General features: G+C 40.6%; 1 protein-coding gene across 1 annotated transcript in view; it reads right to left on the bottom strand.

Annotated features, from left to right (window-relative positions):
* Positions 1-750: 750 nt before the first annotated feature.
* Positions 751-21,781, bottom strand: part of LOC104462808 (titin-like) — a 110,036-nt gene continuing 89,005 nt past the window's right edge. Inside the window, 23 exon segments of the mRNA XM_010074919.1 lie at positions 751-2,031; positions 2,156-2,449; positions 3,391-3,544; positions 3,626-9,570; positions 9,692-10,285; positions 10,377-10,682; positions 10,776-11,351; positions 11,589-11,888; positions 11,981-12,286; positions 12,418-13,002; positions 13,121-13,423; positions 13,708-14,010; positions 14,461-14,760; positions 14,881-15,168; positions 15,275-15,868; positions 16,174-16,455; positions 16,556-16,861; positions 17,685-17,990; positions 18,099-18,398; positions 18,519-18,809; positions 18,904-19,209; positions 19,291-19,593; positions 19,682-21,748. Coding sequence (XP_010073221.1) covers positions 1,733-2,031; positions 2,156-2,449; positions 3,391-3,544; positions 3,626-9,570; positions 9,692-10,285; positions 10,377-10,682; positions 10,776-11,351; positions 11,589-11,888; positions 11,981-12,286; positions 12,418-13,002; positions 13,121-13,423; positions 13,708-14,010; positions 14,461-14,760; positions 14,881-15,168; positions 15,275-15,868; positions 16,174-16,455; positions 16,556-16,861; positions 17,685-17,990; positions 18,099-18,398; positions 18,519-18,809; positions 18,904-19,209; positions 19,291-19,593; positions 19,682-21,748 — 15,308 coding nt within the window. The 3' untranslated portion in view covers positions 751-1,732.

Genomic DNA, 21,781 nt, shown 5'->3' with positions numbered 1-21,781 from the left:
TTTACAGCCCTTGAAGCAGGGTCGCTGTGAGTGTATTTGATCTCAGGCTTTTTCTACTGACTGGACTAAATCCTAGGAGCAGAGTTGCTCTTTTGACCTTGATACTCTTTTCCCATAGATAACCAAAACTATGACCTGCCTGCATGGGATTTGTGATTTCCCCCCTCCAGAAGGTAAAGACAGGCTTTGCCCCTATAGATAATGTCAGCTGACTTGGGGGATGAAGAACTGATGGGGCATGGGCCCTTAAATCACCCATAGGCGGTGAGAACTTGTAGGTTCAGGCAGTTAGGGTCAACTAGTCTATAGAACTTGCAGCTGCCAAAAAGATGAGGCAATATCTAGGTTTCGTGGAAGCAGTTTTTTAACCACTTTAAGCAGAGACCACCTATAAAGAAGAAAGAGATAAGCAATTTATCCGTATCAGGTGTAGTGGAAGGCCTGGAGATGCACTTAACAGAGGGATGTTAAGAACAGCATAATGCTTAGGCATGTGCTAGAATTTATCCTTTCTCAATGAAGAACCTATGATCAAAAGTTGTTGTGTTGTTTTTTTTTTTTTTAAGGCTGATTTTTTTTCAGGCTGACTTTCTGGTAGCCAGATGATGGACAGTTGGATTTTCAGCAGTTAGCTACCTGGTTTACATTGCAGAATTGCTTTTCTACCTAGTCTTTTCTTTTAGCAACTCTTCTTCTGTAGTGTAGTACACAGGAACTGTAAAAACAGTGTAATAAGTAATGAGTCGCAGATTTTATGGTGCAGAAAGCATGCTTTATTTCAAATGAACAATTCTATCTCAAGGAGGTTCAACAGCTAACAAAATTTATTACTACATTAGGAGAACTAAAGCAAATTGAAGTGCAGGGCGGTATTTGATGGTGTAACAACAGTTTGTTTTCAAACTGTGGTTCATTGCTTAGTTGCCCGGAAGTAACTGCTGGATATCTACTACTACCACACAAACTCAATCACTGCATCCTACAAACCTCCAAGAGGGGGTACTGCTGCTGCACTTAAGTACCTGAACAGCTTTGTTGATTAAGGGGATGGCCAGGTGATGTTACTTTTTTAAAGCTGTTCAGGCAGTCGATATGTCAGAAACAGTACACAGACAGTGGGTGAACAAAGTGCTGGCCGCTTGCACTTTGTCCAAAAATCGTCAGTCAGATATGGAAATTTTGACATTGTCAGATCCAATGTAAAACATTAAAGCAATGCTTACAGGAGGGTAATTGCAAACATCACCAATGCCTTACATTTCTGATTCAACATAAATATTTGTGCATGTATGAGATACTATGCACAGTATCATCTCTTAGGTGTAGATAATCTTCAACAGGGAGCCTCTCTACCTGTTGAGGCATTCTTAGACATCAACAATGAGTTGAGGTGCAAAAATTAGTTAAATGTTGAGCAGGGTAGTCGTTTGCTAGGAAACTTTCTCCTACCAACTGTTAGTTCCAAAAGTTACGTTTCAAAAAGTCATAAAATAAATGGTACAAAACTTCATAACCGTTAACTTCGGCTATATACAGTATGTACATGTCAGTGAAAAAAAGTGTTTAAAATTCTTAGGTCAATAATGACTATAAGTCATAATGTATAGCTCTGGACTTTGCCTCATTCAGGTAGGTACAAAAATATTTCTTTTTATATTTACAGATCAGATATTTCAGTCCATATATGAATCACTTGTAAAAAGACAAGTGTAAATAATACAGATCAAGCTCTCTAAATTGATCGAATATTAATGTTCACAGTGGCAGAATCGGTACCAAATTCATTTCCTAAATTCAGGGTATAAAGTCCACTGTCGTTCTTCTGGACATCCATGATGATCAGGGTGGTTAGATCTTCACTGGTTTCAACATGGAATCTGCCTTGCTGGTCCTGACTGGTAATTTTTCTCCCTCCACAGTACCATGTTATTTCAGGAGCAGGTTCACCCGAAAAGGCACAAGATAGTGTGAGAACTTTTCCTTCATCAATGCTGATATCCGATGGGAGAGCTTCAATTTTGGGTGGTACTCCTTTACAAAACAGGAGAAGAAATACCAAGTTAGTCTGTCTCTACTAAGCCATGCAGCAGGTTTACTCTGAGGACTACATCAGGATATTTAAAGCACTAACTCTGCCAGTAATTGTATTGCTCACCTCTCAGACCTGATTTAAGCATTTTACTAGTTGAACTCTCCAGTTGAATCATACTAGATTTCCCCATAAGACTGCTGGAGCTCATCTCTACAAAGGATTCTTTCATGGAGGACATGCTTTTGGCAGACATGCTTGCAAATTTCATTTCAGTCATGCTGCTACTGCTGAAACTGCTGAATGAAGCCTCTTGCTTAGAAGCAGCCATTTGAAAGGACTGAGAAGAAAAACTTTCGCGCATGCTTTCGTCGCCACTTGTCTTCAATACTACCTCTTTTGGAGGTTCTTCAATTAGAGCTGGGGAGCATCGCAAACATAGAAGGAAAAACCAATAACGTCACATTAACGAATGAAGTCATGCAGCTCTGTATGGTTAATTTTACAGAAATGAAGAGGCAGCATAGTTTGCTTTCAATGGAAAACTGCAGTGGAGTATAAATTTGTTTACAATCATTCCATTCAAGATGTCCAAATCACAAACAGTAATTTATAAATGAATCAAGTACGAAACAGAACTGTTTCTAGTATGTATAAGGTTGAAGGAAAAACATACTTAAGAAGAAACAGGTTGTCACACAGCATTTCCGATTAGAACCATTACTAGAATTAGACACTGAGAAATTGTGTGTGTTCAGTTCATAGTTGTAGAAGGTGTGAAACATTTTCAAGTTTTTAAAAGTGTGGTATCGGAAAGTCTGTATTTCACTGCATTGTTCGGCAGCTATAAAAGGCAACAGAAAAGCTCAATCACTGTAGCTTTCCTTTAAACGCATGCACGGTCATACAAGCAAAACATAGCAACCCCTTGATGCTAGGTACTGGGATATGGTACAGACAGTAAAAAAAAAAACCCAGTTCAGTTACAGCTAAGTTACCATTAAAATTTTTAACTGTGGAATTACTTTGTTTTATTGGAAGAGATTCTGTTAGTAAATGAGGAAAGAGTAATTGCCAGCATCAAGGTCTTAAAACAGTCATCCTAGAAGGGATGCTCATAGCTGCCTGTTAATGTGCATCTACTGATGTAATAGAGGATCTGTGTGCTTCTCTGTTGGTGTTATAAAGATTTCTAATGCTGCTTTAGTTCTGTGTATATGTGACATACCAAAAAAAAAAGGAACTTGTTAAAATACCTAAATCAACATTAGCAGTGGCATTTACCATAAGTCACTTTAGTAGACACACCACAGCAAGAAGTTGTGATTAGTCTGAACACAAGACCCAGAGAACAAACTTACGGAGTACAGTCAAAGATGCTGTAGCAGAGCACTGCCCATGGTAATTTTTTGCTTTGACTGTGTATTTTCCAGTGTCACTCACAGCTGCATTTCGAATCTCAAGAGAATATGTGTTTTTAGAGCGTGTTACTCTGATGTGTGATGAAACAGCAATCTGAGGAGGGAAAAAATTTGTTTCATTAGGATCAGTTTTATGAATAATTCCAGTTTTTCAAGTAAATAAATAAATACTTACAGGTTTATTATTCTTAAACCACTCAATTTCAGGAGAAGGATCCCCAGCAACTTCACAGGTGAACAGTACATCTTGTCCTTCATTGACGTTTTGAGACTTAGGCTGCATGATAAATGCTGGTTCGTTGGAGCGCTCTTTAGAAAAGGTCAGAACATACTGGCATTTAATTATGCCTTCATCAGTTTTACCCTCACAGGTGAGGATACCTTCATCTTTATTACTAGCCTTTTTGATAGTTAGTGTGTGATCACTTCCAGAAACACCATATCTGTAATCATCTGAATTTCTCAGCTCCATTCCATTCAGCACCCATTTTACTTCAGAGGCACCAGGAATGTTGGCTTTCAATGTCACTTTCTGCCCTTCGGACACTGTCATTTTAGTTGAGGAAGCTTTAATTTCTGCTTTCATTTGTTTGACATCTTCAGTAACAATTGACTTCTTAATGACTTCTTGAACTGCTGCTTTTTCTTCAGTTGCCACTGCTGATTTCTTCTGGGTAGAAACTGTAAGCACCTCATCTTCTTTCTGAACTGATTTATGAGTTTCAGATACGCCTCTTACCTGGGAATGGATATTTTTAAACACTTGGCCAGTAAATTGGAAGTTAGTTTTTGAAACACCTCCTTCCCCAATAATTTCACAGGTGTATTCTCCTTTATCAGATTCCATGAGCTCATGGATTTTGAGCTCATAGGTGCCATCTGCTGCATAATGAAACTTGAAATGATGGTCTTCTTTCAGCTTTTTGCCATCCTTATACCAAGCCACTTCTCTGACACTTAAAACACTGCTTTCAACTGCACAGGATAACTTCACCTTATCTCCAAGAGTTTCTGCTTTCAGATGCTGTTTTATCTTTGGTGGAGAAGCAGCTGGTAATTGCACTTTCTCTGCTGGTACTGTTTTTTCTCCAGGTGGTGATGTTGCTTTTGGGGGACTGCTGATGGGTTCAGGAGATTTCACTCGTTTAGGAGACTTAACTGGCTCTGGAGACTTTACACGAGGCTCAGGAGATTTGACTGTTGGAGGTGATGTAATTGTTTTTTCAGGAATTTTTGTTCTTTGAATGGTCAAAGTAAAATGCGCTTCCTGTTTTCCTTCTGAGTTTTCCACCACAACAGTGTAACTTCCTTCATCTGACATCTGGACTGAAGAAATTTCAAAGGTAGACTTGTACTGCGTTCGTGTTACTTGGAAACGCCGTGAAGAAACAATGGGTTGACCTGCACGGAACCATGTTATTGTTGGTACTGGCTCACCATCAACGTCACAGGAAAATCTTGCAGTCTCCCCTTCAGAAACTGTGATTGACCGTGGTTTTGTAAGGATTGTTGCTGGTAGAGTGCTTTTAAATGCCTTGTGTACAGTCCTTTCTTCCAATGATTTTTCTTCAGCTGCAGTGATTTTTTCTTCAGAAGCAGCATAGTGTTCATATGATAAAAGTGATTCTCTTGTTGCTGACATTTCTGATTTGACCTCTCTTACGGAAGTACTTGCTTCTGTAGCAGATGCTTTCTTAAATGAGGAGACTGCATACGCCTCTCTTTTTGTCAAGTCAGGTAAAATTGACCTTGGTACTTCTTCATCTCTCCGCTGGGAAGAGTATGTAGTGTAATCTCCACCAGTAACATCTAGTGTTGCATAATCAGAGCATTCCCCTTTGTAGTTTGTGCATACAGCCCGGTATGTTCCACTGTCATCAATGTGGCAGTCAAGAATCTCCAGAGTTAATACACCGCTGGTATTAGTAAAATGTATCTTACTGCTCTCCTGGAGCTCAATACCATTATGGTACCACTTCACTTCAGCAGTTGGTTTTGACTGGACATTTAGAATGAACCTGGTATTATGGCCACATGGTACCCGGTGTGAGCGCATTCTCAGGGTAATACGAGGAGCATGGTCAAGGGTGAAAGGCTGCTGAGTCAGAACTTCATATTTCCTTTCCATAGTTTTCTGAGTTTTCAAAGCAGATTTCATGGACTCATATCTAGAAAATATATCAAATCTTGCCATTCTCTCAAACCGAGAGAGTGATCTTTCAGTAGAAACTGGGCTAGGTGAGCGTGGTCGAGTTCTCTCTGGTGTTGGGGATCTTCTCTCACTTTCTTCAGGAGGCCGTGAGCGGGGTCGAATTAATTCAGATACAGGACGCATCAACTCAATGTAAGTTGGAGAAAGAGATCTTCTTCTCCTTAGTAATCTAGAGGGAGGTGAAAATTCCCGGTGAACATGTTGCACCATTTCTATTTCTTCTTCTTCTTCTGATGTGATCTCGGTTATTTCTCTTTCTCTCCTTCTCCTGAGTCTATTCTTTTCTTCCTCTGCCATATATTCAAGCTCACTTCTGTATTCAGAGAGTCGCTGAGCAGTACCAACAGGACGGAGCAATTCTTCATCCTCTCTTTCATCCATTATTCTTTGCTTTTGTTTAGGTGGTCTGTAGGCAGCCCTGTCATGGCGTTGACGAAGCTCTGCATAGCTTGCACTGGTCTCAGCTTTAATTGGGATGTGATAGCTTGAATACCTCAGGTCTCTTTTTCTTTCTTCCTCTGAGCTGACCTGTGCTCCTGCAGTAGAATACCGAAGGGCAGACAGTTCAAAGCGCGGGGGGCTTCTACTTGGTGGGGAAGCAGAAAAGCCTAACTCCAGCTCTTCCTCAAGGCGCAGTCTCTCCTCTTCAGTTCTCTTCATGGCTAAATAGTCATCAATAGGCAGGAGTAATTCCTCGTCAGACAAGTCACCGAGCGATCGCCTTCTTGGTCTGTAGTAATATTCATAGTCTGGAGATGGGGTGCGCCGACGTGCTGGTCTCACAATTTCAAGATCATCTTGTGTTAGCTTTGGTATGCGCCATTTAGGCCTATACTGATCAGAAATTCGTGGCAGTGGCATCACATAGAATTGCTCCCACCTGGAAAGACGTATGCGTTTCTGGCGTTTCTGGACAGTTCTCTCAAGTTTTCCTGGCATTTCGTATTGGTCTCGCAGCCTCTTGTACCACTTCATGTCTGACAGAGGCACAAAGTGTTTAATGTTCTGATCTTCCTCAAGAGCACGCATGTGTTTGCGAGGCTCTGGGACCTCGTACGGCATACGGAGTCTTCTTTCTTCCTTCTTTTCTTCTTTCTTAATTTCATATTCACCTTTGACAGTCTTAGTGCTAACAGCTGGTTTATATAAAATAGCAGCTTCTCGGAGAGCCTCTTGTGCAGTTTGTGTCAGTGGAACAGCTTCAGTCCCAGAAAGGATTTCTGCCATTCGTAAGGTCTTGTCAATTTGCCTTTGTACGTGCTTCTCCCGCTCCTCTTCAGTCTTGTACTCACGCTTGACATATTTCAAGCGCTCAACTTTTAGATAAGCCTGACAGCTTGTAGATCCAGCACTGTTTGTAGCTGTAACTCTGTAATAACCACTGTCTTCTGGTAAAGTATCTCTGATATGCAAAGCATAATAATCTAAACCTTCATGAATTATATCAAAGTTAGGACCAAAGGATAGAGGTTGACCATCTTTCTCCCATTTCAGCGTTGGTTTTGGTACACCAGATACCCTGATCTCAAAACTGACATTTTGGCCTTCTTGACATTCAGCATTTGCTAGCAGTCTTTTAAACATTGGCCTTAGTGTGGCATCTGCTGGAGGTGGATGCGGAATCACAGTCAGCTTAGCTTTGCAGCTGTCTTCACCATATCTATTGCGTGCCACAATACTGTATTCAGCATCATCCTCTTCAGTGACATTATTGATGACGAGTTGATAAAGACCCTTATCCGATTCAAAAGTATACTTCTTATCATCATCACCAGGTTTGATTTTCTGGCCTGATTTAAACCATGTTAAGCGAGGTTCTGGGTGAACTGTTATAGTTACTCCAAACCTAACATTTTCTCCAACGTATGCAGTGCGGTTATACAAAGGCAGAGTAAATTCTGGTGGACGCTCTAATAGTCTCATAGTATCAACCCGTCGTTTCACTTTCCTAACAGTTCTGCATCTGTAGTGCTCAGAAATTTCTCTTACACCTTTAACAAAAAGCTCTGCATAAGAGCTGTCTTCGCCATAGTCATTTACTACCTTGCATCTGTAGGTACCATCATCGGATCTAGAAACATCTTTGACATACATGGTTGCCACACCTTCTTCATATTTGATTTCGTATTTCTCATTGCTTTCTAATTGCCTCATACCAAAGTACCATGTGACTTGTGTAGACTGATCATAGTTTTCAATCCTACATACATACTTGGCATGCCCTCCTTCTTCTGTAACAGCATGCTTTATCTGCCCAGCAATGGGACCAATGTCTATTGGTGCAACTTTAACTTTAGCCACTGTTATGCCTTTCTGAGATCTAATCGCGCCTCCACAGGAAATGCGGGCTACTGACACAACTGTGTTCCACTCCTTCTTTACTAGAGTTTGGTAGTAACGTCTGTGCTTCAAGGTCTTGATGACTTTCGTGCTGGTCTTTTCTGTCTGCTGTTTTAGCCACACATGGTTAAGTGCTTCAGCAGCTGTCATCCGAGCTTTTCTTTCCTTTACTAGTAGGCGATCAATGAAGTCCATGGCCTCAATGCTTATGTCTTTGAATGCTTCATCATCAAAACTGTATTCAGCATTTAGAATATTTTCAATAACTTGTTGGTTTGTTTCAGCAATGAAAGGATTAATGCCACTGAGAAGTATATATGTTAGAGCACCAACTGACCACATGTCAGTAGCTGTGCTGACCAAGTCGTGATGGTGTACTTCAGGAGCATAGTATTCAGGAGAAGTGAACTGGAGTCTAAAGCTGTCTCCAGGCTTCAGTTGTCTGGCTTGACCAAATTCAACAATTTTAACTACAGAGCTTCTTCTTGTGAAGTAAATAATATTGTCTGGTTTAATATCAAAATGTCCAATGCTGTGGCGATGTAAAAATTCTAGTGCATCGCAGACCTGGCGTACGTAACTTACTATTTCTCTTTCATTCAGTTCAAATGAAGCTGTGCTGATTCTTTCAAAGATGTCAACTCCAGAAATGAATTCAAAGATCATGACCAATTCTTCTAAGCTCTCAAATGATTCATGAAGGTACAGGATATTTCGGTGCCTAGCAATGTTTAGAATGGAAATTTCTTTCTTTACCAGAACTTGGTCAGCACCCTTTACTTTGACGAACTTGGCCAGGTAAGTCTTTTTTGAAACTGCCTCAACACAGCGGTGTGCAATGCCAAACTGCCCACGTCCTAGCTCTTCTGCAATCATGTATTTGTCATAGAGTTCCTTTGTAGAATAGTGAGCTGCTTTAACTGTGGTGACTTCTCTAGTCTCATCAACTTCTTCATCATAGTTCATTACTCTGGTCTTATCTTCCTTTGTTATAATTGGATCAGTAGGTTCAGAAGGCTGGCTTTGGCCAAACTTGTTTTCTGCAATTACACGGAACTGGTAGGTGGTCTTGCCAAATAGGTTCACCACTGTGTATCGTGTATCACGAGCTTGTGCAACACGAATCCATCGCTCTGCTGTTGTAGCACGTTTCTCAATAATGTAGTTTATGATTCTGCTTCCACCATCAGTAGCTGGTTCATTCCAGGTTAAGTTGACTGAATCCCTTGAAATGTCAGTTACCTTCAGACCTCTTGGTGGATCAGGCACATCAGCCACATCTAATTCAACTGTTTTTTGATCAATTCCAAATCTGTTTTTGGCACAAACAATGTAAAACCCTGCATCTTTCCTGTCAACACCATTTGGGAAAACAAGAGATGTGAATGATCGTGTAACAATGACTTGGTAGTGTCCATTAGTATCGATGAGGTCTTGTCCCTTCTGCCATGTGATAACAGGGTGAGGTTTGCCACTGAATGGAATCTTGATGCTCACTACTTCACCGCGGAGGGCGTGAACAGCTCCCATGCCTTCCAGGTTTTTGGGCAAGTGAATCTTTGCAGGAACTGGAATAGAAAGAGGAAGAAGAAACAACACATGAGCAAAAGCACATGGGAAGAGCACAAATATTCTAAATATTCAAAGCTGAAAAAGTATTTGTCTTAGGAATCAAGACCCTTCATTTACCTTCAACGTCCAAAGAGGCAGTGCCAGACACAGATCCTCCTTGGTTGGTGGCTCTAACTTGATATACTGTGGCATCATCATCAGTTACATTTGTGATTACCAGCTGGTGATATCCACCCTTGAATTCCTGTATCTTGATCTTTTCACCATCTGGCATGATTTCTTTGCCCTGTCTGTACCACTTGACAATTGGTTTAGGATGACCAGTGACTTTGCAGACAAATGTGGCATTAGCTTGAAATTTCACATTCAGATTCCTTAATTCCTCCTTGAAATGTGGAGCTTGAATTGGTACATCAGATTTTGGAATGACTGGTTGTGATACCTCACTCCACTCACTTTCACCACCAAGATTTTCACATTTTACACGGAACTCATATTCAAGACCTTCAATAAGATCTTTCACAGAATAGACGGTTTCACGAATTTCATCTGTTGTCACAGAAATCCACTTGTTTTGTTTTTTCTCACGCTTCTCAAGGTAATAAGTTCTAATCTTTGCGCCACCATCACTTGCAGGTGGCTTCCATGAGACAACACAAGAATCTTTCGTGACAGCACTTGCTACTGGCTGACCAGGTTGTCCTGGTTTTTCTGTAAAGAATAAAAAGGTTTAAAAACTGAAGTGAGCTTGCCTTAGTAATTACAGGGGCATACAGAAATTGATATTTTGGTGTCCACTTACCAAATGGAGGCTTCATAACAACAACTGATGAAACCTCCAGTGCTTCACTAATGCCATATGTATTCTGAGCAGAAACACGGAAATAGTAGCCTGCATTTTCAGTTAGGTTAACAATTCTACAGGTTGTGCCTGAAATGCTTGAAGATACAAGTTGCCATTCTGCTCCTTCCTTGGCTTCACGTTTCTCTATGATGTAATTGGTTATCATAGCACCTCCATCATCCTCTGGTGATTTCCAGCTTATCACCACAGAGTTCTTCAGTATAGACTCTATAACAATTGGCCCTTCTGGTTTATCTGGCTTATCTGTAAAAGAAAAAGCACAATATTTTTAGTTCTTTTGCCAGTAAATATTTGATAAAAATCTTCCAGTAAAATACTGAGGATAAAATTAATTACCTTGTATTTCCACATTAAGTACAGTGTCAACCGTCCCAAATGTGTTACTGAGTTGCACTTTGTACTTCCCAGCATGAGTCTTATGCTGGACATTCTTAATAGCAAGATGAGTATAATGCTCTGTGTTTTCAATAGTAACTGTTTCTGATCCTCTCAAAGGTTTGTTGCCATGGAACCAAGTTATTGCTGGTACTGGTCGGCCAATATACACAACATGAAGGCGGAGGGTGCCACCTGCACCTGCATAGTATTTCTCTTTCAATGGGAAGCCAGGGTGGAACTGAGGAGGAGCCTGCAATAACAGCTTGCCACTAGTTTCAATTTCTCCGACATCATTGGTAGCCGTACAAGTGTAGAGACCTTCATCCTCCTGTTCATCTGTTATTACTGTCAGTGTATGGTTGCGTCCATCAGATGACATTTTGTATTTTCGGCTTTGCACCAGTTCTTTGCCGAAGCGGTACCATTTAATATCAGGCAAAGGTCTCCCGATAATCTGGCATGTCAGCTGACCTGCTTCACCCAGTTTAGTTGTAACATCCTGGATTTCTTTTTTTATGGCAGGTGCTTCTCCAGCTACGACAAAGAAAAAAAAAATTATGAAGATTACTATGATGTTTTCCTCTATTACTATATCACTGGAGATTAATTTTAATTTATAATTGTGCCTCATACTTGAAAGACTTCTTTAGGACAGTCATGTTGGCAAATAACATAAAACAAATAGGCAGCATATTAAGTGCAGCACTGTCGTTTATGACACTGCAAATCACAACAATATCACACCAAGTATGACAATATATTTTTCCTTACACGTTAATTTAGTTTTCACTGCCATAGCAGTCCTTCGAGGTCTGCTGAGGCCAGTCTGGTTTTCTGCAAAAACACGGAACTCATATTCTGTAGCCTCTAGTAAACCTCCTACTGTAAACTGCCTGTCCTTGATGCGTTCTTTATTGCATTTTTTCCAGGTGCTTTCTCCAGACTGGCGATATTCAACCCAATAGCCAAGGATCTCTTTGCCACCATCACTTTCAGGTCGTTCCCATTCTAAGGTAATGCTGTCCTTAGATATAGAAGTGATCTCAATTTCTCCAGGTTGGCTTGGTTTGTCTGAAAATTAAAATAAATACAGAAAATAAATTCCTCTGTAAATGTCACTAAGTCACTTTTCAAAAGATCTGTTAACGCAAACATTTTCTTACCAAATGGATCCTTGCATACAACTGGTTCAGAAGCAGGACTTGCTTCACTTTCACCAATGTCATTTTGAGCAATGATACGGAATTGATATTCAGCATCTGGAACAAGTCCTGTAACTGTGTACATTGTAGTGGTAATCTGTGTCTTATTATGCCGGACCCATTTTTCTGTAGATGTCTCTTTACGTTCAATGTAGTAGCCAGTTACACGAGAACCACCGTCATCTTTAGGTCTGGCCCAGGACAAGTTGACAGAACTCTTTGTAACATCAAGCACTTCTGGTGGGTTGTTTGGAGGCTCTGGAGGATCTGTTAATAATTATAATAACAAAAATAGTAGAAAAAATAGTGACGTAGCATTAAAATATTTGCATATACTATTGCACCCGTAATGTAGTAATTAAAAATTATTTTTTAAAAAAGTTTAAAGGGGGACTTACTTAGGGGTGTCTTTGGTACTGCTGGTTCTTCAGATTTGAGAGATTTGCTAATACCGAAATGGTTTTCAGCAGAAACACGGAAGTGATATTCCACATTTTCTTTGAGCCCTTTCACCACTAAAGACGTCCCTTTCACTCTAGAGTCAACAGTGTACCAGGCAGTCTTTGGTACTTCTCGTCTCTCAACAATATAACCTAGGATATCTGCACCACCATCATCTGTAGGAGGTCTCCAGCTTACTCTGACAGAACGAGCTTGTATTGCATCATACTCAAGTGGCCCTTCTGGTGGATTTGGAATGCCAATCACTCTGACTTTAATATAAACAGCTTTTTTGCCACACTTGTTTTCAAGTACCAAATCATAGGTGCCTGAATCTTCTCTTTCTGCATCTTTGATCACAAGTTCTGTGTGAGTGTCAGAAGTCGCAATCATGGCCCTCTTGCTGATGTCGTGTCCTTCTTTTGTCCATTTACATATCGGGATGGGCTTACCCTTAATGGGTATTGTAAGCCTGATAACTCCACCTTGTCTCACCATTAGACCTTCCTGGTATTTTTCATCAAGTTCGTAGTCAGGATATTCTGTAAACAAAATTCACATGTCATGCTATGTCTGTTTTACAGATTATATCATACCTGCTTTAGGTAAATATTTTTTTAGGACAACTTTCAAAGAGAGTTAAGACTTGAAGTGTCTTACCGAGCATTTCTGTTATTTTAACTGTTCCTGGCACTTCAGCAGGTTCTCCTGGCCCACCAGCATTACAGGCTAGCACACGGAATCTGTACTCTGCACCCTGGGGAAGATGTGTCAAGGTGTAGTCACGAATCTTGGTTGGCGTGGTATTGCATTTGGTCCATTCAACTTGATCAACCTTCTGCATCTCAATTAAGTAGCCAGTGACTTTAGAACCACCTTCATCTTCTGGTGGACTCCAAGCCAGGGAGACGGATGTTCTTGTAGTATCAGTGACTCTTGGATTCTGAGGTTTACCAGGAGGAGCTGGAAGAGAAGATCAGATGGGGAGGTCGTGGGATCTTTTTTATGAATATTTAAAAGATGTAACAAATGCTAACTTGCAACATATGATCTGTATTAAGTCTATAGGATTTATACAGCAAAACTAAGAATGAAAGATTTTCACTAATATTTTCTTTGTTTTCTCCAGTAAGAATCTCATTTGTTAATACATCCAGATAAATTTCCAAATTAGGAAAAAGAGTAAATTTTACTAGTGTCATTCCCTTCTGCCACAATGTGCTTAATGTATGTAGGAAATTACTTACCAATTGGATCTCTGGCAACAGCAGACTTGGAAGGACGGCTGGGTTTCCCAGAGCCTCTGGCATTGACTGCTGTGACTCGGTGTTCATATTCTAATCCTTCAACCAACCCAGTGGAACGGTAACGAGTCATAGTGACTGGAACTTTATTTACACGAATCCATCTATCTGCTCTAACTTCTTTGCGTTCCACAATATAACCAGTAATCTGTGAGTCACCATCATCTTCTGGAGGATACCAAGTTAATGTCATGCCATCTCGAGAGATATCAAACACTTCTGGAGTACCAGGAGGACCAGGAATACCTGTAAAAGCATAACACAGAATTAGTGAAGAAAGTATCAAATGATTCTACACATTAATAACATTCAACATATTGTGAATTACAATGTAATATTAATGTCGTCTCAAACTCTCTTTATCAGCAGATATCAAAGTACTTTACAAACTAGGTCAGTGAAATACTCCTGTTTTTGTAATGGGGTAAAGCAATTTTTAAGGCTAATGGTAGACCTGAGCAGAAAATCCAAGTTTACCATCCAAGTTCTGTGCAGTGCATTTATAATACCTATATAAATTTACAGATGGCATTTTTCTCTGGAAATATAACAAGACTACTATGCATCATAATGTACCATTTTATTTGGCGAAAGGAAGTAGTAACATCTAGAAATATCTATGTGTGTATGTATAAGCCCATTGAAATATATATTTATACTTTTAAAGGTGGAGAATAAGCAAAAACTCAGACTTACGGATTCTGCTCTTGCATTCTATAATTTCAGACTGCAGGTAAGATCCAATTCCAAAGCGGTTTGTAGCAGCCACACGGAACACATATTCTGCACCTTCAACAAGTCTGGTGAACTTAAATGTTGTCCTGGTTACTGACTCTGAAACTGGCAGCCATCCAGGACGGTGAGCATCGCGCTGTTCTACCACGTAGCCGCTAAGGGTAGCTCCACCATCCAGCTCAGGTGGCTCCCAGGAGATGGTTACATAATTTGCATCAACTTCATCAATTCGAATAGGTCCAACAGGTGGTCCAGGTTTGTCTAGAAAAAAAAGAAAATTAAAAGACAAAAAAAAAAATGTGGAGGAAAGGCATCGTATTGCTGATGTAACAAAGTTCAGATGGAAAAAGACCATGGACAATTATTTTCATAAATCCTTACCAAGGATTATAACCTTTATTGTACCAGTAACTGTTCCAGTTGTGTTCTTCAGTTCAAGTGTATACTCTCCAGTGTCATGTATGGTGGTCTCACGCACAGTTAATTTAGCCATTTTGGCAACAGTCTCCATTTTGATGCGTTCTGATTCTTTTAGTTTAGAACCAGCAAAGAACCAAGATGCAGCTGGAGGTGGTCGTCCTTCAATTGGGATGGCTAACTCAATGGGCTTGCCAGCAGGTACATGTATTGTCTTCTGAGGTATTCCAGTGAAGTCAATTATTGGTAGAACTAAGAAAAGCAAATAATTGATATTATAAATATCCATTTTATAAATATCACATTCCATTCATTTGATGTAAACTTCACCCTCTTATTTTTAACAGTAGATACCTACCTTTTTGATCTTGTACTGTCACTGCTGTGACAATCTCTCGTGGTTCTGACACACCCTTCTGATTCTGTGCTCTGACCCTGAACAAGTACTGTTCACCTTCATTGAGAGAGATAATTGTATGCTCGTAGACAGTAGGCTTCAGTGTCACTACCTTCAACCACCTTTCTGTTCCAGCTTTGCTAGCCTCAATAACATAGCCAGTCAATCTGCTGCCACCGTCATGTGGTGGTTTCTCCCATGCAAGAGTTACAGTTGATTTAGTGGTGTCAATCACTTCGAGTTTTTGTGGTACCATGGGGACATCGGATACTAGTACTGCATCAGCTGTTTCACAAGCTTCTCCAATGCCGTAAATATTTTCTGGTAGTACTCTGAAATAATACAAAGCTCCTTCTAGAAGTCCAGTAACTCTATAAAATGTCTTGCTGCATTTGGTAGTGACAGTCTTGTAAGCTCTCATGGAAGCTTCACGTTTCTCAATTATATAATTGTTGACTGGGGCTCCACCATCAATGGTTGGAATATCCCAAGTAAGTGTTACAGAATCTTTTGATACTTCCTTAATTCTAACTGCAGCTGGTGGACCAGGTGTATCTAAAACAAAACAAAACAGAGAGTTGTTTTTGCTTTTTTTTTTGGAATCCTTATTTTTTCCTTTCCTTTTACAGTCAATGACTGATGCTGCATTAAAAAAACCCAACACTGCTATTTGATTTATAAACTAGCACAGTTTTAGAAACTATGTATTTTCCTTTGGATTAGATTGTTTCTCTGACTTCCTAACGTTCTCATGTTTTTTTAAATTACAAACTTCTGTTGGAAATTAATGACACTCTTATTCCTGAGCAACATGCATTATGAGTGATGTAATGCCCATATACAATTGCAGCCGTACTTACCATACACTTTTACAGAAATAGTTGAAGATTTTTTTCCTGATTGATTTTCAGCCTCAATGATGTATTTTCCAGCGTCATACCGATTAACTTTATCCACAATAAGCAGAGTGTAGCTGTCTGTTGTATCAATAATACCTCGACTTACAAGGTCAACACCTTCCTTGTTCCATGTGATTATGGGAGCAGGTCTGCCAGATACAGAGACCATTAGGCGCAGGGAACCACCAGCTCTGACTGTAACTGTCTTCTTCAGATCATCAGCAAGCTCAAGCTCAGGTATTTCTGATGAAGGGTGTAAAAAACATGGAATTAATTAATCTTTTAGTAGTTCTAAAGGAAAATATAATTATTCCTTAAAATATATATTAAGTCTTCAAATTACCTATTCTTTCCACAGCTTCTATTTCTGCTGATGATTCACTAAATTCACTCATACCGTTCACGTTTGTAGCAGCAACTCTGAATTGGTATTTCTGTGTTGTTTTAAGCCCAGTCACAGTGAACTCAGCGTTCCTCAGAGTGGCAGTTGTATGTGGTCTATACCACTGTTCAGTACCTTCTTCTTTCATTTCAAGAACATAGCCTAAGATGTCAGCACCACCGTCATATGTGGGCTTTGACCATACTAAACTTATGCTGTGCTTGGTAGTATCCACAACTCTTGGAGCTGAAGGTGGTGCAGGAGTATCTTTGAAAAAGAAGAAAATGCATTTCACATTGGTGCAGGCAATGTTTTACAGTTAAAAACAATTTCCAAACAGCTAATGCCAGAAAATGCCTTTAAAATTAACTATAACTGCTTTTAGGCTTGTTCTAATACAAGCTAGGTCAGTGAGATCATATGTGGTTTTGGGTATCTTAGTCAAAGTGTCAACATGGGTTTATTATAGAATCATAGAATGGTTTGGCTTGGAAAAGACCTTAAAGATCATCAAGTTCTAGCCCCCCTGCCATGGGCAGGGACACCTCCTACTAGACGGTTGCTCAAAGCCTCATCCAGCCTGGCCTTGAACACACCCCCCCCGGGGGTGGGCCATCCACAACGTCCCTGGGCAGCCTGTTCCAGTATCTCACCACTGTCACAGTAAAAAAATTTCTTCCTAATATCTAATCTAAATCTACTCTTTTTCAGTTTACAACTGCTACCCCTCATCCTATTGCTACACTTCCTGATCAAGAGTCCCTCCCCATCTCTCCTGCAGGCCTGCAGGAATGTTTTTTTTGAGCCTTCTCTTCTCCAGGCTAAACAACCCCAACTCTTTCAGCCTGTCCTCATAGGGGAGGTGCTCCAGCCCTCTGACCATCTTTGTGGCTTTCCTCTGGACCTGCTCCAACAGGTCCGTGTCCTTCCTTTGCTGAGGACTCCAGACCTGGACAGAGTACTCCAGGTGGGGTCTCACGAGAGCAGAGTTGAGGGGGAGAATCGCCTCCCTCGACCTGTTGGTCATGCTTCTTTTATGTTCCATTACTATAAGTAAACATTAAAATATGTTTTAGATGTGATAACTTACATGATGGTTCTTTACATAACATGTATTGTGAAGCTTCACTAGGCTCACTGTTCCCAGCAGCATTCACTGCAGTGACGCGGAACTGGTACTGGCTGCCTTCCATGAGACCAGTGACTTTCAGTCTGGTATCATAAACAGTGTAATCTCTGTTCACTCGTGTCCAGCGAAGACTTTTCCTCTCACGTTTGTCCACAAGATAGTCCTTAATCTCACTGCCACCATCTGATTCTGGTTTCGTCCACTGAATAATGATATGTTCCTTGCCAACACTCACTTCTTCAGGAGCACCAGGTTGTGTTGGGATAGCTGATTTTTTTTTTAAAGGTGAAAAAAATAATTATTTTTTAGAAAATTGTTTATCTATGAGAAATATTCAACAAATTCTGATGCAGAATGGAAGGTATTAACACTCACTGAAAGCATTCCTGGCAATGACAGGTCCTGTTTCAAGTGGAACACCTGGTCCATATTTGTTGACAGCTCTCACACGGAAGATGTATTCATTATTTTTTATAAGTTTCGTTACCACACATGATAAAGTCTGGCATTCAGCCTCAACAATAACCCAGTGAAGTCTGCTGGTTTCACGCCTTTCTACGATATAGTGAGTGATTTGTGCACCTCCATCTTCCTCAGGAATGTTCCATGCCAGAGTACATTTTTCTTCTGTTACTCTGCTAACAGTGATTTTGCCTGCACATGGACCTGGTGAATCTGAGTAGAGAGGAAAACAAGTATTGCTATTATCAGCTAAGGAAAAGCCTCTCATTCTTATTTAAAAGTATGTGGGTTTTTTAGTATACTAAGTTTGAATATTAATCATGGGATACATACCAAGCACTTTGACAAGAACAGAAATTTGTTTCATCCCACTGGCGTTTTTAACTGTTAGAGTATATTTTCCACTATCACTTCTGTCACAGAACTTGATAATTGCAATGGCTCGTTTGCTGGTGTACTGCAGAGATATCTTTTCACATAGCTCCAATTCCCTGTCACCTTTGGACCAGAAGACTTTTGGTTCTGGTTTCCCACCTACGGCCGCGTCAAGAACAAGATCCGATCCCGCCCTAATGGTCACAACTTCTCCCTGCAGCCTGGCATCAAACTCAGCCTTTGGTGGTGCTGTCATAAGGAACAAGAGATTAAAACCAAATTATATGACAGTAGTAAAACCAGAACATTATATTTTTAATTGTTTCAAGTGAAGAGTTCTCACAGTATTCATCTTTGCAAATGACAGCACCAGTCGATTCAGATCCTTTGCTAATCACACCAGCAGCATTCTTTGCTAGTACGCGGAATTCGTATGCTTCATCTTCACTAAGAGCTGTCACAGTAAAGAAGTTTTCTGAGACAATGGTATAATTGCATTTCAGCCAGCGCCCATCACCAGATTTGTTATATGGTTTGCGCTCTATAATATATCCGATAATTTTGCTTCCACCATCATAAAGAGGTGCTGACCAGCTCAGCGACACTGTAGATCTGGTGACATCTGTTACTTCTGGTCTTCCTGGTGGATCTGGAGGAATAGAACAGAAAAATGAGAAATGCAATTCTATTTTAGCTTAAATAACAACATAAGTCTAAAAGTAATGCTTACCAACTGGATTTTGAGCCACTACAGGTCTGGAAGCTTCACTAGCTTTGCTAACACCTGCAGCATTTAGAGCATAGGTTCTGAATTGATACTCTAGGCCTTCCACCAATCCCATGACTTTGTAGTTGCATTCACAGCATGGCACTTTGTTTTCCTTCACCCAAAGGATGGTGTTGCGCTCTTTCTTTTCAACCCAATATCCAATGACTTTGCTGCCACCATCATGATAGGGTTCCTCCCAGCGAATGGCCATAGCATTTGCAGACACAGAATAGACTTCTGGTCTTGAAGGTGGGCTTGGTGGGACTAAACACAAAAAAGATGGGGAGGAAAGTGTTAGTTATTACAGATAACTCAGAGGAACAGAACAAATTTTGAAAAGCATTTCACTTACCGAATGGATGCTCAGCAACTACTGTTTTTGATTCAAGGGGTTTGCTGACGCCAAATCTGTTTTCTGAGCTTACTCGAAAACTGTACTCCTGGTATTTTGTTAGATGAGTGACTTTGATCTGTGTACGTTTCACACTGGAATTTACCAGCTGCCATGCTGTTGTGCCAGACTCACGCTTCTCTACTATGTAGTTCGTAATGTCACTGCCACCATCATCTTCAGGTTCTTTCCAGGTCAACACACAGGATTCAGCAGAGACAGATGATATTTCAATTGGGCCAGTGACAGGACCTGGCCTTCCTATGACTACCACTGTGACAGTAAATGTTTTCACACCAGCAGTGTTTTCAAGTGTGAGGTAGTATTTACCAGAGTCACCTCTCATACTGTCCTTTACAGTCAGTGTGGTTCTGTCTTTTGTTGTCTTGATGGTCACTCTCTCAGTTTCCTTCAGCCTCATCTCCTCAAGTTTCCATGTCACTTTTGGAGCAGGACGGCCACTGATTGGTATATCAATAGTAAAGGTGCTTCCAGCTTTGCATGTTATGAGCTGTCTAGTTATTTCACTGAGATCTGCTGTTGGTTCAATCTGTGGCTCCTTAATAATAACAGAAGAGAAAGCTTCTCTTGGCTCACTGTAGCCAGCATCATTCTTTGCCTTGACCCGGAACTCATATTCAGTATTCTCCACAAGGCCTTCAACAGTGAAAGTAAGTTGTTTGGTTTGTCCAGCTTGAATCCAGGAGTCAGATCCTTTTTGTTTCATTTCAAGAAGGTATCCAGTAACACGGCTACCACCATCATGATCAGGTTTAAGCCAAGCTAAAACTACAGAAGATTTAGTTGTATCAACAATATCTAGTCTCTTAGGTGGAGCAGGTTCTTCTGTGGCTACGACTGGTTCTGTTAATTCACAGGGTTCACCTACACCATACTCATTTTCTGCTGACACTCGATAGTAATATGGCACACCTTCTGCCAGATCAGTGACCTTAAAGATTTGTCGAGTGCATTTTGAATTCACCACTTGCCAGCTACGACGGCTTGCTTCCCTTTTTTCCACAATGTAGTGGTGGACACGTGAACCTCCATCCAGAACAGGTGCATCCCACATTAAAGTAATAGATCCTCGAGTCACATCTTTAAATGTAATAGGACCTGGTGGACCAGGCGTGTCTAAAACCTTGACAGTAAATGTGATAGACTTACTTCCACTGTTGTTTTCCACAGTAAAGACATATTTGCCAGCATCATTTCTATTGCATTCCTCCACAGTCAATGTGCTGAATGAATCAGTTGTTTGAATGTCAGCACGCAAGCTAAGATTAGCATCTGCTTTGGACCACACAGCAGTAGGAACAGGTCTTCCAGAGAAGGCAATAAATAGACGAATGCTTGCACCTGCTCTTACTACATGAGTTTGCCTGAAGTTTGCATCGATATCAATTTCAGGTTCACAAAGCCTGTCCACAGTTTGGACTGAAGCAGGAACTTCACAACTTTCTCCTTTGCCAGCACCATTGACAGCACTGACTCTGAATTTATAGTGTCCTCCTGCCTCCAAATCAACAACGGTGTATTTAGTAGCAAGAACAGTCTCTGCATTGACTTTCTGCCATGCTTCGAGATCAGCTTTGCACATCTCAATGATGTACCCAATTATTTCCATGCCCCCATCAAAAACTGGCTTGGTCCACTCTAAGGTTACACTGGTCTTTGATGTATCTGTCACCTTTACAACATTAGGAGCACTTGGTGGGCTGACTGGTTCTCTGCATTTAATCAGCTTTGAAACGTCACTTGGAGGTCCAACTCCTGCAGCGTTTTCAGCCATGACATGGAATTCATATTCATTGCCTTCAATAAGGCCAGTTACTCTGTATCTGTTCTCAGTAATGGGTCTCTTACTGGATACTTTAACCCAACGCATGCTCTTCTTTTCTCTCCTTTCTAGAATATACTCATTTATCTCACTTCCGCCATCTGATTTTGGTCTTGCCCATGTGAGTGTGATACTGTCTCCTGTTACATTGGTAGGCTCTGGAGTTCCTGGTGCATCAGGGAGAGCTAAAAAAAAGAAAAATGCCATTAGAAAAACAA

The sequence above is a fragment of the Pterocles gutturalis genome, unplaced genomic scaffold, assembly GCF_000699245.1.
Source record: "Pterocles gutturalis isolate BGI_N339 unplaced genomic scaffold, ASM69924v1 scaffold51227, whole genome shotgun sequence".
In the NCBI taxonomy this organism is placed as follows: Eukaryota; Metazoa; Chordata; class Aves; order Pterocliformes; family Pteroclidae; genus Pterocles; species Pterocles gutturalis.
Note: the sequence above shows the minus strand (reverse complement) of the source record. Positions and strands in the feature narration are given on the sequence as shown.